Consider the following 18,514-nt stretch of genomic DNA (forward strand, 5'->3'; position numbering starts at 1 on the left):
AGCTATTGGGGGGGGGATTTTAGCCTAGGCCCTCAGGTCAGGGGCAGGAAAGACTTAGGAATTCATGGTCTCCATGGCAACCATGGGTTTGCTACCAGGTTTGCCTAATCACATAGGTGGACATACATAAAACCTCATTTTCATTTGAGTGATCTGAAGATGAAGGACTTTGCTTTGAACTCTTCCTGGTCCAGTTGAAATGTGTTGTCACCCTGGTCCTCCTCAGAGTGGGAGGATTAATCAGGTTGGCCCAGTTGGGTGCTTATGAATTCAGGCGGATTCTAGCAAGCAGTTAGGAATTTTCCTAGCACTTGACTTGCAATTATGTCAGGCATTTGTTGAAGAATTGGAACTGGAACATGATCAAGATTGCTCTCAAGCACTACTTCAGGTTGCCTGGGTTGGTGTGTGTGAGTGGCCGACTCACTCCAAATCCGTTCACAAATTGTCAGTTTTCTCATGTTGAGTATTAACTTTACTATTTATATTAATACTTACATACTTCAGTAAAAGGGTCCGTTTTCATGAATTAGGCTTTAGCTAGCTGATTGTTGAAAAATATGAGGAGGCTGTGGCGGATCACCTCAATGGACCACCAATGGTCTGCAGAAAGTAACTGTGTGTGTGTGTGTGTGTGTGTGTGTATGTGAGGGCAAGGGGTGAGGAGTCAATATTATTCAATATTAAGGTGCTGGATTAGGAGAGAGAAAACCCAAGTTCCAGTTCTGTCCTAGACTTGAAGCCAGCTGATGACTTTGGGCCAATCAATCTGTCTCACGTCTAGGAGGAAAGCAATGTCAAACTACTTGTAAAAATGTTTCCAAGTAAACTGCATGGAGTTGTCCATGTGGTTAAAAGTGACTTGAAGGCTACGCACACACACATACACACATCCATACCCATGCACCAAAGACACACAGAAATAAATAAGGCCAAAAGAAGAATGAGAACTATTTTGAATATTTTAAAATAAAAGCAAGTTTCTAAATTTGAGTTCCCTTTGAAGATTGGGGTAAGGTGGAACTTCATGCTCCCACCATATGTTGGTTGGAATCTGAACACTATTTTACACAAAATCTTTCTTTTCTTGTGCAATATTTGCACATTGCATTACATTTATCTTTTTAAAAAAACTACACTAAAGCAATGGTTATTCTCAAATGAGATGTATAGTTTTATTTTGAGGGATTCCTATGGAGGACTATTAAGTGCTAAGCATAAAATGACTTAATTATATCTTTGTGATTAAAATACTAAAATACAGATTCAAGCCATTTCAGTGGGCTTGGAAATGTAAGATAATTTCCTTTAATTGAGTTCCTTCCAATTTATAACACTGTACACTGTAGCTATTACAGTTATGGTCTTAAAACCTGTTCAGCAGTTGGTATCTTCTGCTTTCCAGCATGGGCGGACACCTCTCCATCTTGCAGCTTACAAGGGTCATCTTCATGTGGTCCAGATTCTGCTCAAAGCAAGCTGTGATGTGGATCTTCAGGATGATGTGAGTAGTCACAACCATTCTTGCAGGGATTTTTTCTCATTTGTAATCTTTAGCTACGTGTGACCCATTGTGGAAACTATGTTTGCATGGAAAATACGTTTTTTTAATTGATTCCCAGCCTGTCTGGGTCAACCTGCAAGGAACATTAGCAAATATGATGACATTGCAGATCAATTACTTTAGGCGTTCTTTTCAAGAGCCGAAATGAATGTTTCCCAGATACTTTTGTAAAGTGGTTGCAGGAAGAAATGAATATAGATAAATTAAGGACTAGTTATAATCTGTTGGAAGCATGTTACACTTTTTTTTTTTTAAAAACCCATTTGCCCTTCCATCAAGGACATTGGAAGGGGCTGATTTATTTTTTCCTGAGAAACACTTGGTAGCAGTTTCTACTTTGAAGAGGCCAAAATGCCAATTAACATTTTCACTGCAGTTCTGTTTGGCTGTCTTCAGGCTGTCAATGTTTACACCTCTGGCAGCTGCATAAAAAGGGTGAAACAACACAGTCCAAGAAGGTTTGTATTTATAGAAATGCATTAGTGCCTATCATTAGCACATGAAACTAAGAAACTTTGGGCAAGAGGGTTCATGATTGATTTTTTGCACCCTTTGTGGATTAAGCTTGGCCATTTTCAGTCTTTACAAAAATATTGAGGGCATATATACAAATGGTGGTTTTGTTACTGTCCACAATGTTTACAGAATCTTGATTATTATTAAATCTGGACAGCACTTCTCCCAGCAATGTTGTTGAGCTTAGATCAAAAGTTAATTAACTGATGAAGATACTCAAGTGATATTAACTGGAAAATGATTACTGTTTATTTGATTAAATAATGGCATTCTCTTTTTCTGTAGACCCCCAATTCTTTGCTGCTTTTGATAAAGTTTAATTTTGCACAAATGTCCATCTTCTTTTAGATCAAGACCATGTGGATTGGTTTTATATATTACCTTGTGCAAGATATTTTGATTCTCTTTTATTAATTGTATTGTCTACCCTGCATTTTTTTCAGAAAGCTTATGCTGATGTACATGTTTTTCTTTCCTCAAACTTATCCTTACAGCAATCCTGTGAGATAGTCAAACTGACTGGGAGTAAGTGTGCCAAAGACATACAAATTGAGTGAGGACTGTCGTGTCTCTTCAATGCTAGTCTCACATTTGCCCATAAGTATGATTAATAATGTAGTCTTGTAGCAGGATAACACAGGATAACACTTCCAACTTTCAAGAGACTGCTTTTATTTTGAATTTTTTTCCCACTAAGCCACAGAAGTCATTAATTTTATTTGTAAATATCCAACTGTAAATCATTTATTATCCAATATCTATCTATCGCAAGCTACCGATCTCAACAAGTGATTTTGGGTGGCAAATCATAATTACCAGTATCTTCATAATTAAAGTAACCTCTGGCAAATGATGTAAAGAAATTTGATAAATGTGGTAGAATATTTTAAATGCTGACTTCATGTTCTACAGATGTTGATTGTTAACATATTGTTAAAGACCTAATCATTAATTGAAGAATGACCTCCAGTGGCCTTGAATGGGATTATTATGAATTTCAGCCTTTGGAAACCAGGTCTCTAGAATATGAAACCCCAAGAAGTAATTCTTTCCTTCTCCCTGCTAATCCCGCAAGCCCCTATTGGAATCCAGATGCCATCTCTGATTGGTCAATGAGTGTTCACACAGCACATACCCCAGAAATAGTCAAGGGAGCAGTGGTCCTGGTCAAAGAAGTCGAGGAAGAAAAAGATAAGAAAAAACAGAGGAAAAAGGCTAGAAAAGATCCTAGAAGATTGCAAAGAGAGAAAGAGGTTAGAACTCTTTTCGGCTTGCATGTAGCATTCGGACTGGCCATCTGGCATGTCAGATCCACTTCAAAAATGCATGGTTGCATGTCTCACTTATTTAGATGATTCTCCACAAAGTAATTTACGTTTTGTGTAGAGCCCCACTGTCTATTCTAGGGTTTCCCTATCTAGGGGAATGTACAATATCCCAAATACCAAAGGATGTTGTTTCCGTTTATATAGGCTCATCCCTAAACAAGGAATCTGAGGGTTGTGTACGTGAGTCACTCACAGGCCACTGTGGTTCTGGGAGCATTTTTAATTCTTGCTTTAATAAATCAGGTTGTAGTGGCTTGAAGGGCTGTTATCTCAGGCATTATTCCTAACCATGATGATTACCCAAATGAGGACTTATACAAGTAAACTCCACCCTTTCATTTTTATTTATTCATTTGTTGCACACAAATATACATGGTCATGTACATAAGATGGAGTCATCAAAATAACAAATTTCATCCCTCCTGTTCCCCTGCCTCCTTGGATGAATATGACCTCAGGATCGGTATCTGGAATGGTTGAAGAGTACATATTATCTAGGAGTAGTTGCTCATTTTTGTGAAGTGGTTGAGATATTGGAAAATAGCTTGGTTAGGACTATTGGCTATGAAAGTTTAAAACATTTGAATTGTGCATGCATTTACCTACCTTCCAAACCGTGCAGGGTTTTTTTTGGCAATGGTAATAGGCTTTTTGTATTCTCACTTTTTGATTGCTTTTGTATTCTTTTATTTTCCTTTTTTTTAAATCACCAGATAAATAAAGAAAAGGATGGTTAAGATGATTCAAGTCTTTATTCTTATTAACTGCAGTACTATAGAGAGTGCAGTGGGCAGCAACTTAAAGACACTGGATTTGTCAGCCAGAGATGGCATTCCCGCTGTTTAAGCGTACGGCGCTGAGTGGCAGAGCGAGCTCCCATCACTTGCCCCTAGCTCCTGCCCACCTAGCAATTTGAAAGCGTGTAAAAATGCAAGTAGATAAATAAGTACCACTCTGGTGGAAAAGCTAGTTGTGTTCCAAGAGGAAGTGGGAGCCAGTGCCGACTTGTCCCAGTGCAAGGTGAGGTCAGTGAAAGAAAGCCCGGATGACCCAACATCCCTTGAGCGCTGCTAGCCAGCTGGTGCAAAGCTAGTTCACCCCCCCCTCCCCGTGCTGCACTGTGAATAGTGTGCATGTGTGAACAAAATGAACTGGCAATTTTAGACTGCCAGAACTACTCTGTGGTAAAAAGCAGTGTAGACTTCCCTGCTATGTATGCCATATGCTGAAACAATAAAACAAAACCTGGGTTACTATTTTCCCCTCTTATAAACATGAGAGTATTTATTTCAGGCACCAAATCGGTGTTACCTCGAATAGACAGGACTATTCTCTTATTCTGAGTGGGCACAATAGCTGGATTATATGTCTTTATATTATTATTTCTACATTAACACGGTTTCACAGTAGAATCTACTGTTTATTAAGCTCAACAGTTAGCTTCCAGTTGCTATTGCACTCAGTGGGACTTGATTCGTTCTGAATTGCCAGAGAAGTGTCTTCTTTTGACCCAGAGTCCATGTCACTTAGTGACAGAACTTCCAGTAGATGTTTCTGTCATTAAGCGATTCCTGCATTGTTATTCAGTGCAATGTGACAAAGTCGCCATTTGTGACCTGCCAGCTTCCCAATTGACATGACTTGTAGGAAGCGGGCAAAGAAGATCGCAAATAGTGATCACATGACACCAGGTTGCTGTGACCATCATAAGTAGAAGGACTGGTCATAAATACTGTACCTCTCATTCATCACCATTGTCATTTTGAATGGTCCCTGAACAAGTGGTCATTAAGCACGAACCGCCTATATTAATCTTTTTTTCTCATAATCTTTTAAAAACTGTATTATACTTCATTCTATCCAACTCTTTGAGTTCTTCTATCCTATGTATTTTGAATTGCAATCACCAGCTCATCTCCCATGTGTGAAAGCATCATTGCTACACCCACAGAAAGCTGGCCTGACTAACTAATTAAAGCTTTTTCTGCTTTAATATGGGCAGAAACTATCAGTGTCGCTTATTAAAACAATTTCCTGCTGTGTGACTTGGGATTCTTTTTAATTGGAGGGATTTTTTTTTCCAGAGCAGACATCGTCTTTCTCTAATGTTAGCATTACATTGGTTTTTGTTCATGCACTGATCTGATTAAAGTTACTAGTACAACAAAAATCTGTTGGGTGGGTGAGCAAGTGGGTTTCTGTCATGAATCAGTCTAAGTTATTTGATGGCAAGAGGTCATTCTTGAGTGCTGCTGTTTATGAAATCATTGTGTTTATTTATAGGTTATATTTATACTGGGTTTAAATATCTGCATTAAAAAAAAGTTCCTAGTCATTTTTTCATTTTCAGCTTTCTTACAGTAAATTGGCAGATGGGTGACAATACAAAATTAGAATATAGAATGTAGGAATGACTATAATTTATACTTTCTTTGTTCAGGAGAGTAGTCTTACCTCATTGTATAATTATAGGGTGCCTGTAGACTCTGCAAAACCCAATAATAATAAAAAATTGAATTTCTTTTAGGTTAACTCATTTTTTAAAAAAAGATGAATATCTTTATCCTTATCCTTAGATAAACACTGTCAAAATCATACAAGAATATATATGTAATTTTCTCCCCAAATATATTAGTAGGAATTGATGAATTTTACTAGACTACTACTTGAGACCTTCCCTGCCGGTTTCCCCATTGCCTTTCTGGGGAAGCCAACAAGGAAGGTCACAAATGGTGATTATCACTGGACGCAGCAACCAATCAATTGTGTGAGCCAGTTGCTGAGTGGCCAGATCCTGATCACAGGAACACAGGACTGACATGCAAATAGCCCTGCACTTATGACCACTTATTTAGTGTCATTGTAACTTTGAGTGGTTGATGAACACGTGGTCATATGTCAAGGACTATGTGTATCTCAAATTCAGACAGTATCTCATCAGATCACTGTCGACAGATTCTTTCCAACCAGCTACAGCCCAAGTTACAATTTGTATAGGTCTCTTTGAGACAAAGCATTCTGAATGGGACGGTTGCATAGAAGGTGAAGATTCAGATGGACACCTTGTTTCTGAGGCTGGAGCAATATTGTCAATAAATCCCATATAATGACATGGCCATTATAAAATCCAGCTTTTCTCTTAGTTGTGATTGTTGTTCTTATTTATCATAGAAGTGAGTATTCACCAAACTCCAATCTGGTACTCCAAGCTCTATATCTGTGGGCCCAGCACCTACTGCTAGCGACATTAAACTCAGGGCAAATAAGATCAGATTGAAGACACATAGCAGAAAACCGCTCCAATTCAGAACTCTTGTAGGTATAGTTGTTTTGCATTGATGAATGGATAGGTATATCGATGGAGCCACCCCCTTGGGGAATGAGATCAGAGTTAGGGTCCATGCTGGACAGCTAATAGAAACATTTCAGTAGATCAGGGGTGTCAAACTGCCAGCCCGCAGGCCGGATGCATCATAGCGGAACCACACCCACCCCAGTGCCAGCAATGGCAAAAAAAGTCGCGATATGTCGCGACACCTCACGTGACGTTGCGTGTTTGACACCCCTGCAGTAGATTGTTCAGACTGATTCTCAGGGCCAAGTTGTAATAGATCATCAACTACAGACTTATTCTCAAATAGTTTGAGAATTATGTTCCATTGACCGCTGGATGATTTTTTCCTCCCCTTTTGTATAGTTTTGCTTTGGAACAGAATGCCATTTTTATATATTTTGTATTCTTGGAGGCTGGTCTTAGCAGCATTTCCACAGAGGAGCAACTAGAAAGAAGTAAGCTGTTAAGAGACCCAGTTGCAATGGTGGCTGACTGCACCATAAATTTAACTATTTCAAGGTTGCCTACCCCTGGCCTAGGCAGAGAGTGGCAGATAGCTGAGTTAAGACTTTCTCATTTCCAAACAAAAATCACTTGAAGCCTGTATCCTTTCCTTTCATTAAATCCAGGGTATTTCTTTCCCTGGGTCTCTCCTGTTCTGACTTGATGTTAAAGGAGCCCCCTGTTTTACAGATAGTGTGTGGATGGTTGTGATTAGGAGCTCTATAGTCTTGTGCCACCCTCCCTCACTGGCTTGGCTCTCCTCCCAGAATTTAGCAAGGGCAGGATACAGCCGTTATAAAGAAAGTATTGGCAGAACGTAAAATCTGCTTCAAAAGGTACTTAAGTTTGAAAAGCAAAAAATAAACTGCCTAAAACGTCGCATTATCCTTTTAGATCCCTGTCTGCTGGGAAGGCAGGAGATTTCTCTAAGCACATTAGGGTACACTTTGCAACAAAGGAATTGTAATGTTGCCTGTCTGTTGTGCCACCTGCTCTCCTTCAAAAGAGTTTATGCAGCTTGAAACCAGAACTTATGTCTCTGCAAAACTTATGTCTCTGCAAAAGCCACTTCTCCCAGTGGCTTTTTTAACTGGAAAGAAATCTCTATAGTCTATGGCAGGGGTAGGCAACCTTGGCTCTTTTATGACTCGTGGACTTCAACTCCCAGAATTCCTGAGCCAGCCAATTCTGGGAGTTGAAGTCCACGAGTCATAAAAGAGCCAAGGTTGCCTACCCCTGGTCTATGGGTTAGAGCAGGGGTGTCAAACGCAATTTCATTGAGGGCCGCGTCAGCATTGCGGTTGCCCTGGGGGTGTGTGTGGCCAGAGTGGGTGCAGCCTACTGGGTGGGCATGGATGGAGTGGGTGTGGCCTACTGGGTGGGCGTGCCCAGTTCTACATCATTCGCGTCAAGGGGTCCTATGGGGGCCTGGGCAGGAGTGGGACAGATCTGAGGGTCTTTGGCAGAAGGGGGTGGGACCAGGGCAAGTGCCAAGGCATGGTCCACCGGGGCAAGTGCCAAAATGGTCACCACAAAATTGTACATTGGCTCCCGGCTGGCCTGGGCCAGGGCCAAAGCAGAGGGGGCCGTTCCCTCACTATTTCCAGGATGGCTTTGCAGGCCACATGAAACCACTTCGCGGGCCGCATCCGGCCCCTGGGCCTTGTGTTTGACATGTCTGGGTTAGAGGTAGGTTTTGAAACGTATGAGTTGCTATTTGGTTCCATAGCTGGTTTGGAAATATATTTTCCAAGTGTTTAGTTCATCTACTGTATATTTTTGTTGGCTGATCATGTGTAGCAATGACAATTTGAACTGCTAAAGAGCAGTTCTTAGCAACCAAATCTAGCTTTCCATTTAAATTACTCCTAGTATAAACAGCAGCCTCCCTTCTATCTGGTACCTGTGAAGTAGACAGGTCTTAAAAATTAGATAAATAAAAATAAAATCTCCTATTAGAACTTTCAACTTCAGAGGAAGGGCAGTCATTCACTTCCCAGTCTCATGAGGAATAAGAATGATAAAGTGAAGTTAAAAGAAGAGAGGAAGAAGGGAGACTTACATGCAATGTATTTAATTTAAATGTCTTTTTATCTTTGGTTGCCCAGAGGCCATCTCAGTCTTATATTGTTTGGGATTTTGTCTTTGCTGAATTTCTAGCTTGTACTTCCCTTTCATCTTCCTTTTCAGGTTCTTTTTTTGTTCCTGCTTTACAACTTTGTATTCTGGATTAGTGTTTCAATACTCCAGGATACCAGAACATCTTGTTTTTAATTACTAAAAAAAATAATTTAAATATTAATTCTAATTGCTAATAAAATAAAATAAAAATAAAATGGAGGTGAGGATTTGAATAAAACTAAGAAAAATATTAAAATTACTTAATTAAAGTAAGAGCTTTGTTGGCACAATGGTTAGAATGCAGCATTGCAGGCTAATTCTGCCGACTGCCAGGAGTTCAATCCTGACTGGCTCAAGGTTGGCTCAGCCTTCCATCCTTCTGAGGTTGGTAAAATGAGGACTCCAGATTGTTCGGGGCAATATGCTGACTCTGTAAACTGCTTAGAGAGGGCTGTGAAGCACTATGAAGCAATATTAAGTGCTATTGCTGTTAAAAGTAGAAAAAAGAGCTAAAAGGAATGGAAAATCAGGAGGTCATTAAAGAGCTATCGCTGTAACCATCTTCTGTGGGTGTCCCCTTAGCCATCAATAGTTATTTGATAGAACCAATTCACCCAGAGTCTCCCTAACACTGACAGTAAGAAAAGACATACACAAAGTAGAAGTCGTGGAGTAATAATCCATGGTCTGCATCCTTCTACCTACATCACTGTTTCTCTATTATAGTATTTTCGGCCATGTTCATTAAAATAGCAAAGAGTACAAAATAAATTTATTTGAACGGCATTTATGGAAAGTTGGGCTCTGAACATTTGGAAGACATTACAGATCTAGTTTATTGAAGTTTAATATTTGTTTAGTATTCAATTATTTATTTATTTTAAAGTGATTATAGAAGATTTTGGTTAGCCTTCTCAAATCTGCTAACATCCAGATGTGTTGGCCAGGCTTCACGAGAACTGAAGTTTATCACCTCTGGAATGTTTCGGGTTTGGGAATAGTCATTTGCTGCCCTAGCCATATGTCTATGCTTGTTTTGCTCATCTAAAGGTAGAGAATGATTTATGGATGTTCTGGGACACTGCTAATGTGGCAAGACTAAACTTAGCCTTTCCTAACCTTGTGCTCTCCAGATGTATTGGACTTCATTTGTGCCGGCTAGTGCTTGAGGAACAACACATCTGGAGGGAAGGAGGGAGAAGAAGGCTGTGCTGGATAGATGTTTCTTGTGAAGAGATTTGGAACGATTCCATGATTTTGAACCCTTTATCTATATTGGGAGGAAGGAGAATGAACTTTTCAAAATTATAAGTTTCTATCAAAAGTTATCTATCTACCATTCCTCTTACAAGGAATGCTATGGGGAGGAAATGTGAGATGTACAATACCTATGTCTGATTTTCATGCATATAACCTATGCTTTCATTTCATCCTTACACACATACACACCCCACAGTAAATGTTTTCCAAGTTGGAAAAAGCATTCTACATAATTTGAGAATTAAAGTATCAGCTGTTTTTAAACTCACAAGAAAAGGTTTATGAAAGATTGAAGCAGAGACAAGGGAAACAGAATTATTATTGTTATTGTTATCATCATCATCATCATCATCATCATCATCATCATCATCATCATCATCATCTGGTTAGAATGTTGCCTTCTTGGAGATCATTTTAAAGAAATGGAGTGCGGAAACTTGCTCAAATTGTAGAAAAAAATCGATTCGTTGATTTGGCAGTATAAATGCTGCTGAAGGAACAATTTCTAGAAGCCGTCTTAGGAAAGATATGAGGCCTTGTGTTGTCTCTGATCAAATGCAAAGTAAAGAAGAAACTACAGTTGTTGAAAAGATAAGAAACTTGAATTTGGATAAAATACATTTCAGAGTAATATTAAGGGTAGAGTAGAAACTATGGCTATTTTCTAGACTTAAAAAGAAAAAGGAAAATGATATGAATTATATTTTTGGGGTAAAATTTAATTAGAATACTTGAGTAAGTATTCAATTTGTGTTTTTTTCCCATTTCTATAATACATAGCAGGTGCTTATAACCAGAAGACTGTGAGTTCTAGTCCTACCTTAGGCATGAAAGCTGGATGGATGGCTTTGGACCAGTCATTCTGTCTCAGTCCAGCTCACTACACAGGGTTATTCTTGTAGGAAAAATATGAAAAATAGGAGAAGGAAACAATATGTTCGCCAACTTGAGTTATTTATAGAAATAATAATAATAATAATAATAATAATAATAATAATAATAATAATAATAATAATAATAAGAAGAAGAAGAAGAAGAAGAAGTAGTAGTAGTAGTAGTAGTAGTAGTAGTAGTAGTAGTAGTAGTAGTAGTAGTAGTTGGAAGGGACCTTGGAGGTCATCGAGTCCAACCCCCTGCCCAGGCAGGAACCCTACACCATTTCAGACAAATGGCTGTCCAGTCTCTTCTTAAAAACTTCCAGTGTTGGAGCATTCACCGCTTCTGGAGGCAGGTTGTTCCATTGGTTAATTGTTCTAACTGTCAGCAAGTTTCTCCTTAGTTCTAGGTTGCTTCTCTCCTTGATCAGTTTCCACCCATTGCTTCTCGTCCTGCCTTCAGGTGCCTTGGAGAATAGCTTGACTCCCTCTTCTTTGTGGCAGTATTACCTTTTTTTGATTCACACATAATACTAACCATCATGTAATTTACTTTTGGTTTAGCAAAATGTGTAAACTAATCTGCTACAATTTATAAACTATCATGTTTTGACTTCAGTCTTTACATTAAACCGGGGGTCTTCAAACTTGGCCCTTTTATGACTTGTGGACTTCAACTCCCAGAATTCCTCAGCCATGCCCGCTGGCTGAGGAATTCTGGGAGTTGAAGTCCACAAGTCATAAAAGGGCCAAGTTTGAAGACCCCTGCATTAAACTAAATAAACCCTTTAGTTGGACTCCTTTCCTGGTGACCTTACTGACCTTGTTCATTTAATTTATTTTTAAAATATATGGAAGTGGTTTTTCCCGTCCCTTCCTTTTTTTATCCTACTCTTATTTATTTTATAAATAACTCAAGGCAGTGAATATACTTAATACTTCCTTCTTCTATTTTCCCCACCTGTGATGAAGTGGTTGGGCTGAGAGTGAATGGCTCAACTCACCCAGTGATTTTCACGTCGAAAGTGGGACTAGAATTCACCAACTCTTGGTCTCTATCCTTGTGCCATAACAACTAGACCAAACTAGTTCTCAGTTTGTTGTCGTTTTTCAGTCCCAGTCCCATGTACTGCTCTAAAATTTTCTGAAAGTTGCTCATCCTTAACGCCTCCACATCAACCAAATTTGATGATGTGCTGCCACCTGCTGTGACCAAAGTCAAGTAATCCACATTATAATTTAGCAGAATGTGTGAACCAAGCCTGCGACTGTTACAACTAGAGTGTATATTTGCTATCAAACTGTGGGCTGAATGCATTTCCCAGTCACTTAGTATGTTCTCCCCATGAAAAGAACTATATCACCGTGTGTAATATAACTTCATTAAACAGAAACATCACTGCTTCTCTCTGCAGAGTGATCAAACAGCTTTACATCGGGCGACTGTTGTAGGGAACACAGAGGTTATCTCAGCTCTTATCCACGAAGGGTGTGCATTGGACAGGCAAGACAAGGTAACATAATTACGGCCAAGGTCCTCTGTTTGTGGCTTTTGGCATTCTATCCAAGATTGTGCCATCAAATGTTATTGGCATATTTCCAAATTTGGTTCTCCAATTGTAAAAATTAAGTAACAAGCAAAATAGATGTGCTAAGCTTCTACTGAGAGGAGAAAAAATAGTAGTATTAGAAATAATAATAATAATAATAATAATAATAATAATAATAGATTTAAAAATTGAAATTGAAAGAGTGCCATATCCAAAAATCTTGGATGGCACTTAGAACATATGTGCATTGACAACATTTCCATCTGTCACTTGCAAAAGGCCACACTGCTTGGATCCACACATATACCACGCTGGTACATTATGACCTCCTACGTTCTTGGGAAGAACTCCATGTGCATGAAGGCCAACGCCAGCTAAAGAACAATATGGCTTCATATTGTTGGGAACAGATAATAATAAAAAACAGGGTTGAATTGCCTGGTTTCCAAGGCAGGATGCTTAGAATGTTTCCCATTTCTTTGGTGGTGATGCCCAATGGATGTAAAGTGGCATTATAACATAAATAATCTTATTTTTTCTCTAAAATGGCTGTTTTTCTGTTTTGCTCCCCAGGATGGGAACACAGCTCTTCATGAAGCCTCTTGGCATGGATTCAGTCAGTCAGCCAAGCTGCTTGTTAAAGCAGGAGCTAATGTCCTGGCTAGGAACAAGGTGAGCTGCACACCAAAAGGAGCTTTTCAATTCTTGTAGTCTGAGAAAAGACACACAATAGATAAAGCATCAATTTTTCCTTATCAGTTGCTTTTGGCAGTGACATTTCCTGAGTAGTGGTAGTACATTTCTTTTGCGTTAATTGGCTGTACCTCAGTTGTTCCTCATGAAGACATTTTTGTGTTAGAAATGGATTATCTTGATAGCTGACACAGTTGCATTTGATTTTGGCTGAAAAGACTTTTATCATTGCACTCAAGGTAGAAAAGATTCATTGTAATAGGAATGTGAATCAGGCCAACAAGAAAATAGTGAAGAAACAAAAATAAATTTATCAGACATAGGAGAGTTAAGCACAAAAGTAGAAAAGCAAAGGAAAATTGACTTAATTTCCTTCGTGATGGAGCATTATGATCCCTGTTTGTGATCGTGTTTCTGTTGTTCAATTAAAAGCAGAGTTGCCATTGATTGTCGATATTTAAGGAGTCCCATAGCTTTGTTTATATTCATCTTGCTGGGTTGTATATAATTTAACAGTTGTGGCAGTGTTATTCTTTCATCTTTCCTCAACCCTTATAGTCAGTACACAACTATTCTCCCTTTGAAACAAGTGCTGTTTTGGAGCTCAAGAAAATAGAGGCTTCTTGTTATTCTGCATTATAATGCATTGATGTCATCTTATTATTAATATAATTAGAAATGGGCTTTTGTTGATAAAATCTTGAAAATGTTCCTATGTCATAAATAGAGAGAAAAGCATCTATGCATACTTGCTAGCAGATAATATGATAATATGTAGTATGACATTTAATTGTCTATATTCCATTATATTTAACTTATCAAATTGGATCCCAATAAGGTATATGAAGACACAAAATGTACAGGTAAATTTGAAAATTAATGGTTAATAGCACTGTTGATCATACTGTGTTGGCCCCCATAATGTTTATTTATTTATTTATTTATTTATTATTCGAATTTATATCCCGCCCTTCTCCTGTCTGGATCCTGATCCTGATTTCTGGAAGTTATCTTAGGGGAACAAAAATTTGCATCTTTTTATTCTTAAATATTGGGTCTAAGTTTATTGCATTTTTAATGCCTACGTTACAGATTCTTTTTTTTTGTATAGAGACCAGACATAATAAAAGAAAGCCATTACATACTATTTCCTTTTGGCTTTAGAAGCTGTTTTGCAAAGCACAGAAAAGGAGTAAGAAATAGTAAGAAAAAAAGTAGTACAATGAAATAATGAAAAGGAATATAGCTAAATTTAGTTTGCATCAATACCATTCATTCTCTCTCTTCCCGTCCTTGAAGATCATCCTTGCTGCTGCTACATCCATACATCACTTTACACTTTCCTGTTTGTTCTTTAAGCTTTTTACCTTTTCCTGAGAATTTCTCCAACTCCATCCACCCGTGACTTCTTTGTCTTCCCTTGAGTTATTTACCCTTCCTTCATCTGTTTGTTTTGCAACTCAACCTTCATTCATTCTCTGTGGATGACCACACCAGTGGAGACTGTTCATTCTCTTTGTATTCAGGCCACAGTCATTCGTCACTTGTTCATTTTTTACCCTATTTCTTCTTGTTTTACCACACAGCTTAAGTGTCCCATTCCTTCAACCTTCAGCATCCTTTTATCTTTCTTCTGATATCCCCAGCGGTCATTTCTGTATAAAGAAGTTGGTAGAAGCATCCTCTAATGCAGGTAGCCCTCAACGTACGACCACAATTGAGCCCAACATTTCTGTGGCTAAGTGAAACATTTGTTAAGTGAGTTTTGCCCCATTTTATGACTTTTTTTTCTTGCCACAATTGTTAAGTGAATCACTGCGGCTGGTTAGTAACACGGTTGTTAAGTGAAACATTGACTTCCCCATTGACTTTGCTTGTCAGAAGGTTGCAAAAGGTGATCACATGACCTTGGGACACAGCAACGGTCATAAATATGAACCAGTTGCTAAGTGTCTGAATTTTGATCATGTGACCATGGGAATGCTACAATGGCCATAAGTGTGAAAAATGGACATAAGTCATTTTTTTCAGTGCCATGGTATATAGCCATTTTTATCACCCATTCATTGCATCATACAGTTTTTCTAATCTTCCCAGCAACAACACAGTGTTGTTTGCATATACACGTGTTCACATTCATGTCTTCCACCGCCGTTTAATATTCCAAGTAATCCTTACTTATATAGTTATACATTAAATAACAACCACATCCTTATCTTATTTCCCGGTCATTGTTGAGCCACTCACTAGGAAAAAAGATGTTTTTTCCCCCTAAAGCAAATTCTAACTAAATAGCATTCATATTCATTCTTTCCTCCCCCAAATAGAACAACTGCTTTTTTTAAAAAAAAAATCCACACTTGTTTTTGTAATGATGATTAGTGTTGTTCCCCTCCTTCTTTCTTAAGGCAGGTAACACTCCACTGCATTTGGCCTGCCAGAACAATCATTCTGAAAGTGTGCGAGTTCTACTGCTTGGAGGCTCTCGGATTGATATCAAAAACAATGTGAGTATTACCAAATAGGCCTTTTTTAAAAAAAAAATAAATGTTACTAAACCAAATTGTATTGACTGTTTTGGATGTTCGGATACAGATGTTTCAGAAATCTGCATGGAGTCTCTGCGTTATGATCTGTTCATTGTTTCATTATCTGTATAACCGCAAGCATGTTGGTATTAAAATCGTGACATGTGTCATTTCAATATGCATTTGAGATTTTAGTGGATTCATTTCAAAAAAAGCATATAGCAATTATAAGCTTAATCTCCTGGAACGAGCATCACAAATGAGTCATCAGTTGAACGGAGCCAAATAACACATTTTTTCAGTTATGGATTGGGTGAAGATTTAAAGTTCTGCTTGGTACACTGAGCATAAAAGTAGCAATAAAGGAGAATATTTGTAAGAAAAGAACCAAGCTCAGAGAACACCAGGGATCCCTCATAAAAGGAGCCCTTGCAACTAAAGGTGTCAGGTGGCTTGTCTTTGAGTAGTAAAATATATGTATGCTATCATAATAGTGCAGCTACCAAGTTAATGGGCTATTGACATCTAAGAACTCTCAATTCCCATCCTTGTCATTAGCTGAATAGCAAAATAGTGGTCACTATTTTGTGCATGTTGGTTTAGAGCAGTGATGGTGAACCTATGGCACGCGTGCCAGAGGCGGCACTCGGAGCCCTCTCTGTGGGCATGCACGCCATTGTCCCAGCCCCGCCTCCCCCCATGACCACCTCCTCACCAGCAGCCCCCCGAAGGAAAGTCATCCCTAGGCGCGGCCTGCGTGGAGCAGTGCAGCCAAGGACATGGGAGCTGGGCAGCAGGGACAAGATTTTGCCCTCATGCCCTGTCGTGCACAAATGATGCTCTGGGGCATGGGTGGAGGGTGTGGCTGCCATGGTGTGCAGGGCTGCCTGGGCGATCTGCGGTGGGCTGTGGAGGCGGTGAGTGGCCCTGTGGATGGGGGCGGGGCAGAGTGGGGGTGGAGTGGGCAGGGCAGGGGGTGGAGCAGGGGTGGGACAGTTTTGGGGCACTCGGTCTCTAAAAGGTTCGCCATCACTGGTTTAGAGCCTCCCAGGGAATGTGTATGTTGCTTTAAGATGGGACATCTCATTAGCTGAAGCTTTTTTTTACTAGGTTTGCTTAGCTCCTCCCCTTTATTTTTAGGCAGGAGACACCTGTTTGCATGTTGCAGCTCGTTACAATCACTTACCCATCATTAGGGTGCTGCTCACTGCTTTCTGTTCCGTCCATGAAAAGAATCAGGTCAGTGCATGCACTTTAATGCCCATGTTTCATTTGCTGTCAGCTTTTCACATGTATTCTGGTACTCAGGGCTGGGACAGAGGTTGCAGTAATCTGGATCTCATAGAAAGCAATTGACATAAGTATTTATTAGGAACCTATTGTTGCATCCAAGACATTCTTTTGGTGTTCAGAATGCCCTTGAAGAAATTGGGCATCTTCTGTTGGTTATGTTGGAAGTTCTCATGGCATTTATACTTTAAAATGAAGTATTTTTGGTCACGTAAAATAAAATAGAAAAAAACTGCAGCGTAGTAATAATTCAACTCTATGGATTATCATTCTGAAGATTTTGAATGCAGTAGAAAAAAAATCTGATTTGGATTTCATACCCAAATAGCATGAAAATTTACATAAAGCAGACCAACCTTAAAGGAATTTGTTATGAGCTTTGGTATATTTTATGAATATTATCCACCACTTACATAAATTTGGATGTAATAACTTTAACAGGTGCTTCTTCTTCCCAGAGGATATGCTACATCAGGATTTTATTGTAAGGATTTCAAATAATTAAAAAATAACCCAATAATTTGGATTATTTCCAGTCATGCAGTTTTGCTTACAAAGTACCAAGTAATTAGCTACAAGTCTTGCTATTAGGTGCAATTCTTGCCACAACATTTTCTTTTGTGGGAATGTTATAGAAACAAAAGTGGGCAGATGTAAGAAATCTCACTGACAATGAGACCCCATTGGCTGATATTCTCATTTACTCTACTGGGGCCAGTGGTGGGATTCAGCCAGTTCGTACCACTTCGGCAGAACCGGTGGCTAATTTTTTGTTGCCCAGGCCCAGAATGGACTTCCGGAAGCAGCATCCACACAGAGAACCGGTTGTTCATATATTTGAATCCCACCACTGACTGGGGCTGTAGGACGATTATAACAGATCATACCTGTGTCATTGTGCACCGCACAGTGCATCCACTCCCTTCTGCTGAAAAATGCCCTGGTGGAACATTATCAGGTACAATGAAAGAGCAGAAAAAGAAAGCAACGAATCCTTATCCAGAGCTTATGAATGCTCACGTAATATTGCCAAGCCATATTTTTTAAAAAAATCAATCTGAATGGTTGTAACAACTGTTTGGGCTAGCAAAGGAGTCCAAGGTGATATTGAGCAAACTGAATATTTGTGGGTTTTCCAATAAGTTTTGATTGCTGTTTCCACTTGTTGTTGTTTTTTAGAAAATTTTATTTATTTTTCCATCATAAAAAAAAACAATCATAGGTAATCACAATAAACAATCAAACCCCCCCCCCCAGAACTTCCCAAACCTAATCCCAGGATAATATTCATATAAAAGTAAACAAATACTAATATCTCTAACTCCACATAATATCTTAATCTACAAGAAAGGATAGAAATAAACAAACTTAAAAAAATCTAAAAACCTAAATTATATTCTACCACTCTATGTTTCTTTTGAATATAAACAATCCATCTTCTCCATATTGATA

The 18,514-nt window shown here is 38.9% G+C and overlaps 1 protein-coding gene across 1 annotated transcript in view; it reads left to right on the forward strand.

Moving 5' to 3' along the window:
- The window catches only part of ANKRD6 (ankyrin repeat domain 6), a 46,874-nt gene that overhangs the window by 14,256 nt on the left and 14,104 nt on the right, over positions 1–18,514 (forward strand). The window contains exons 2-6 of the mRNA XM_015817379.1: positions 1,406–1,504; positions 12,417–12,515; positions 13,125–13,223; positions 15,653–15,751; positions 16,913–17,011. Of these exons, the coding sequence (XP_015672865.1) occupies positions 1,406–1,504; positions 12,417–12,515; positions 13,125–13,223; positions 15,653–15,751; positions 16,913–17,011 (495 nt within the window). The remainder of the gene's footprint in view (positions 1–1,405; positions 1,505–12,416; positions 12,516–13,124; positions 13,224–15,652; positions 15,752–16,912; positions 17,012–18,514) is intronic.

Source organism: Protobothrops mucrosquamatus, unplaced genomic scaffold (assembly GCF_001527695.2).
Source record: "Protobothrops mucrosquamatus isolate PMUCROS unplaced genomic scaffold, P.Mucros_1.0 scaffold582, whole genome shotgun sequence".
Taxonomy (NCBI): domain Eukaryota; kingdom Metazoa; phylum Chordata; class Lepidosauria; order Squamata; family Viperidae; genus Protobothrops; species Protobothrops mucrosquamatus.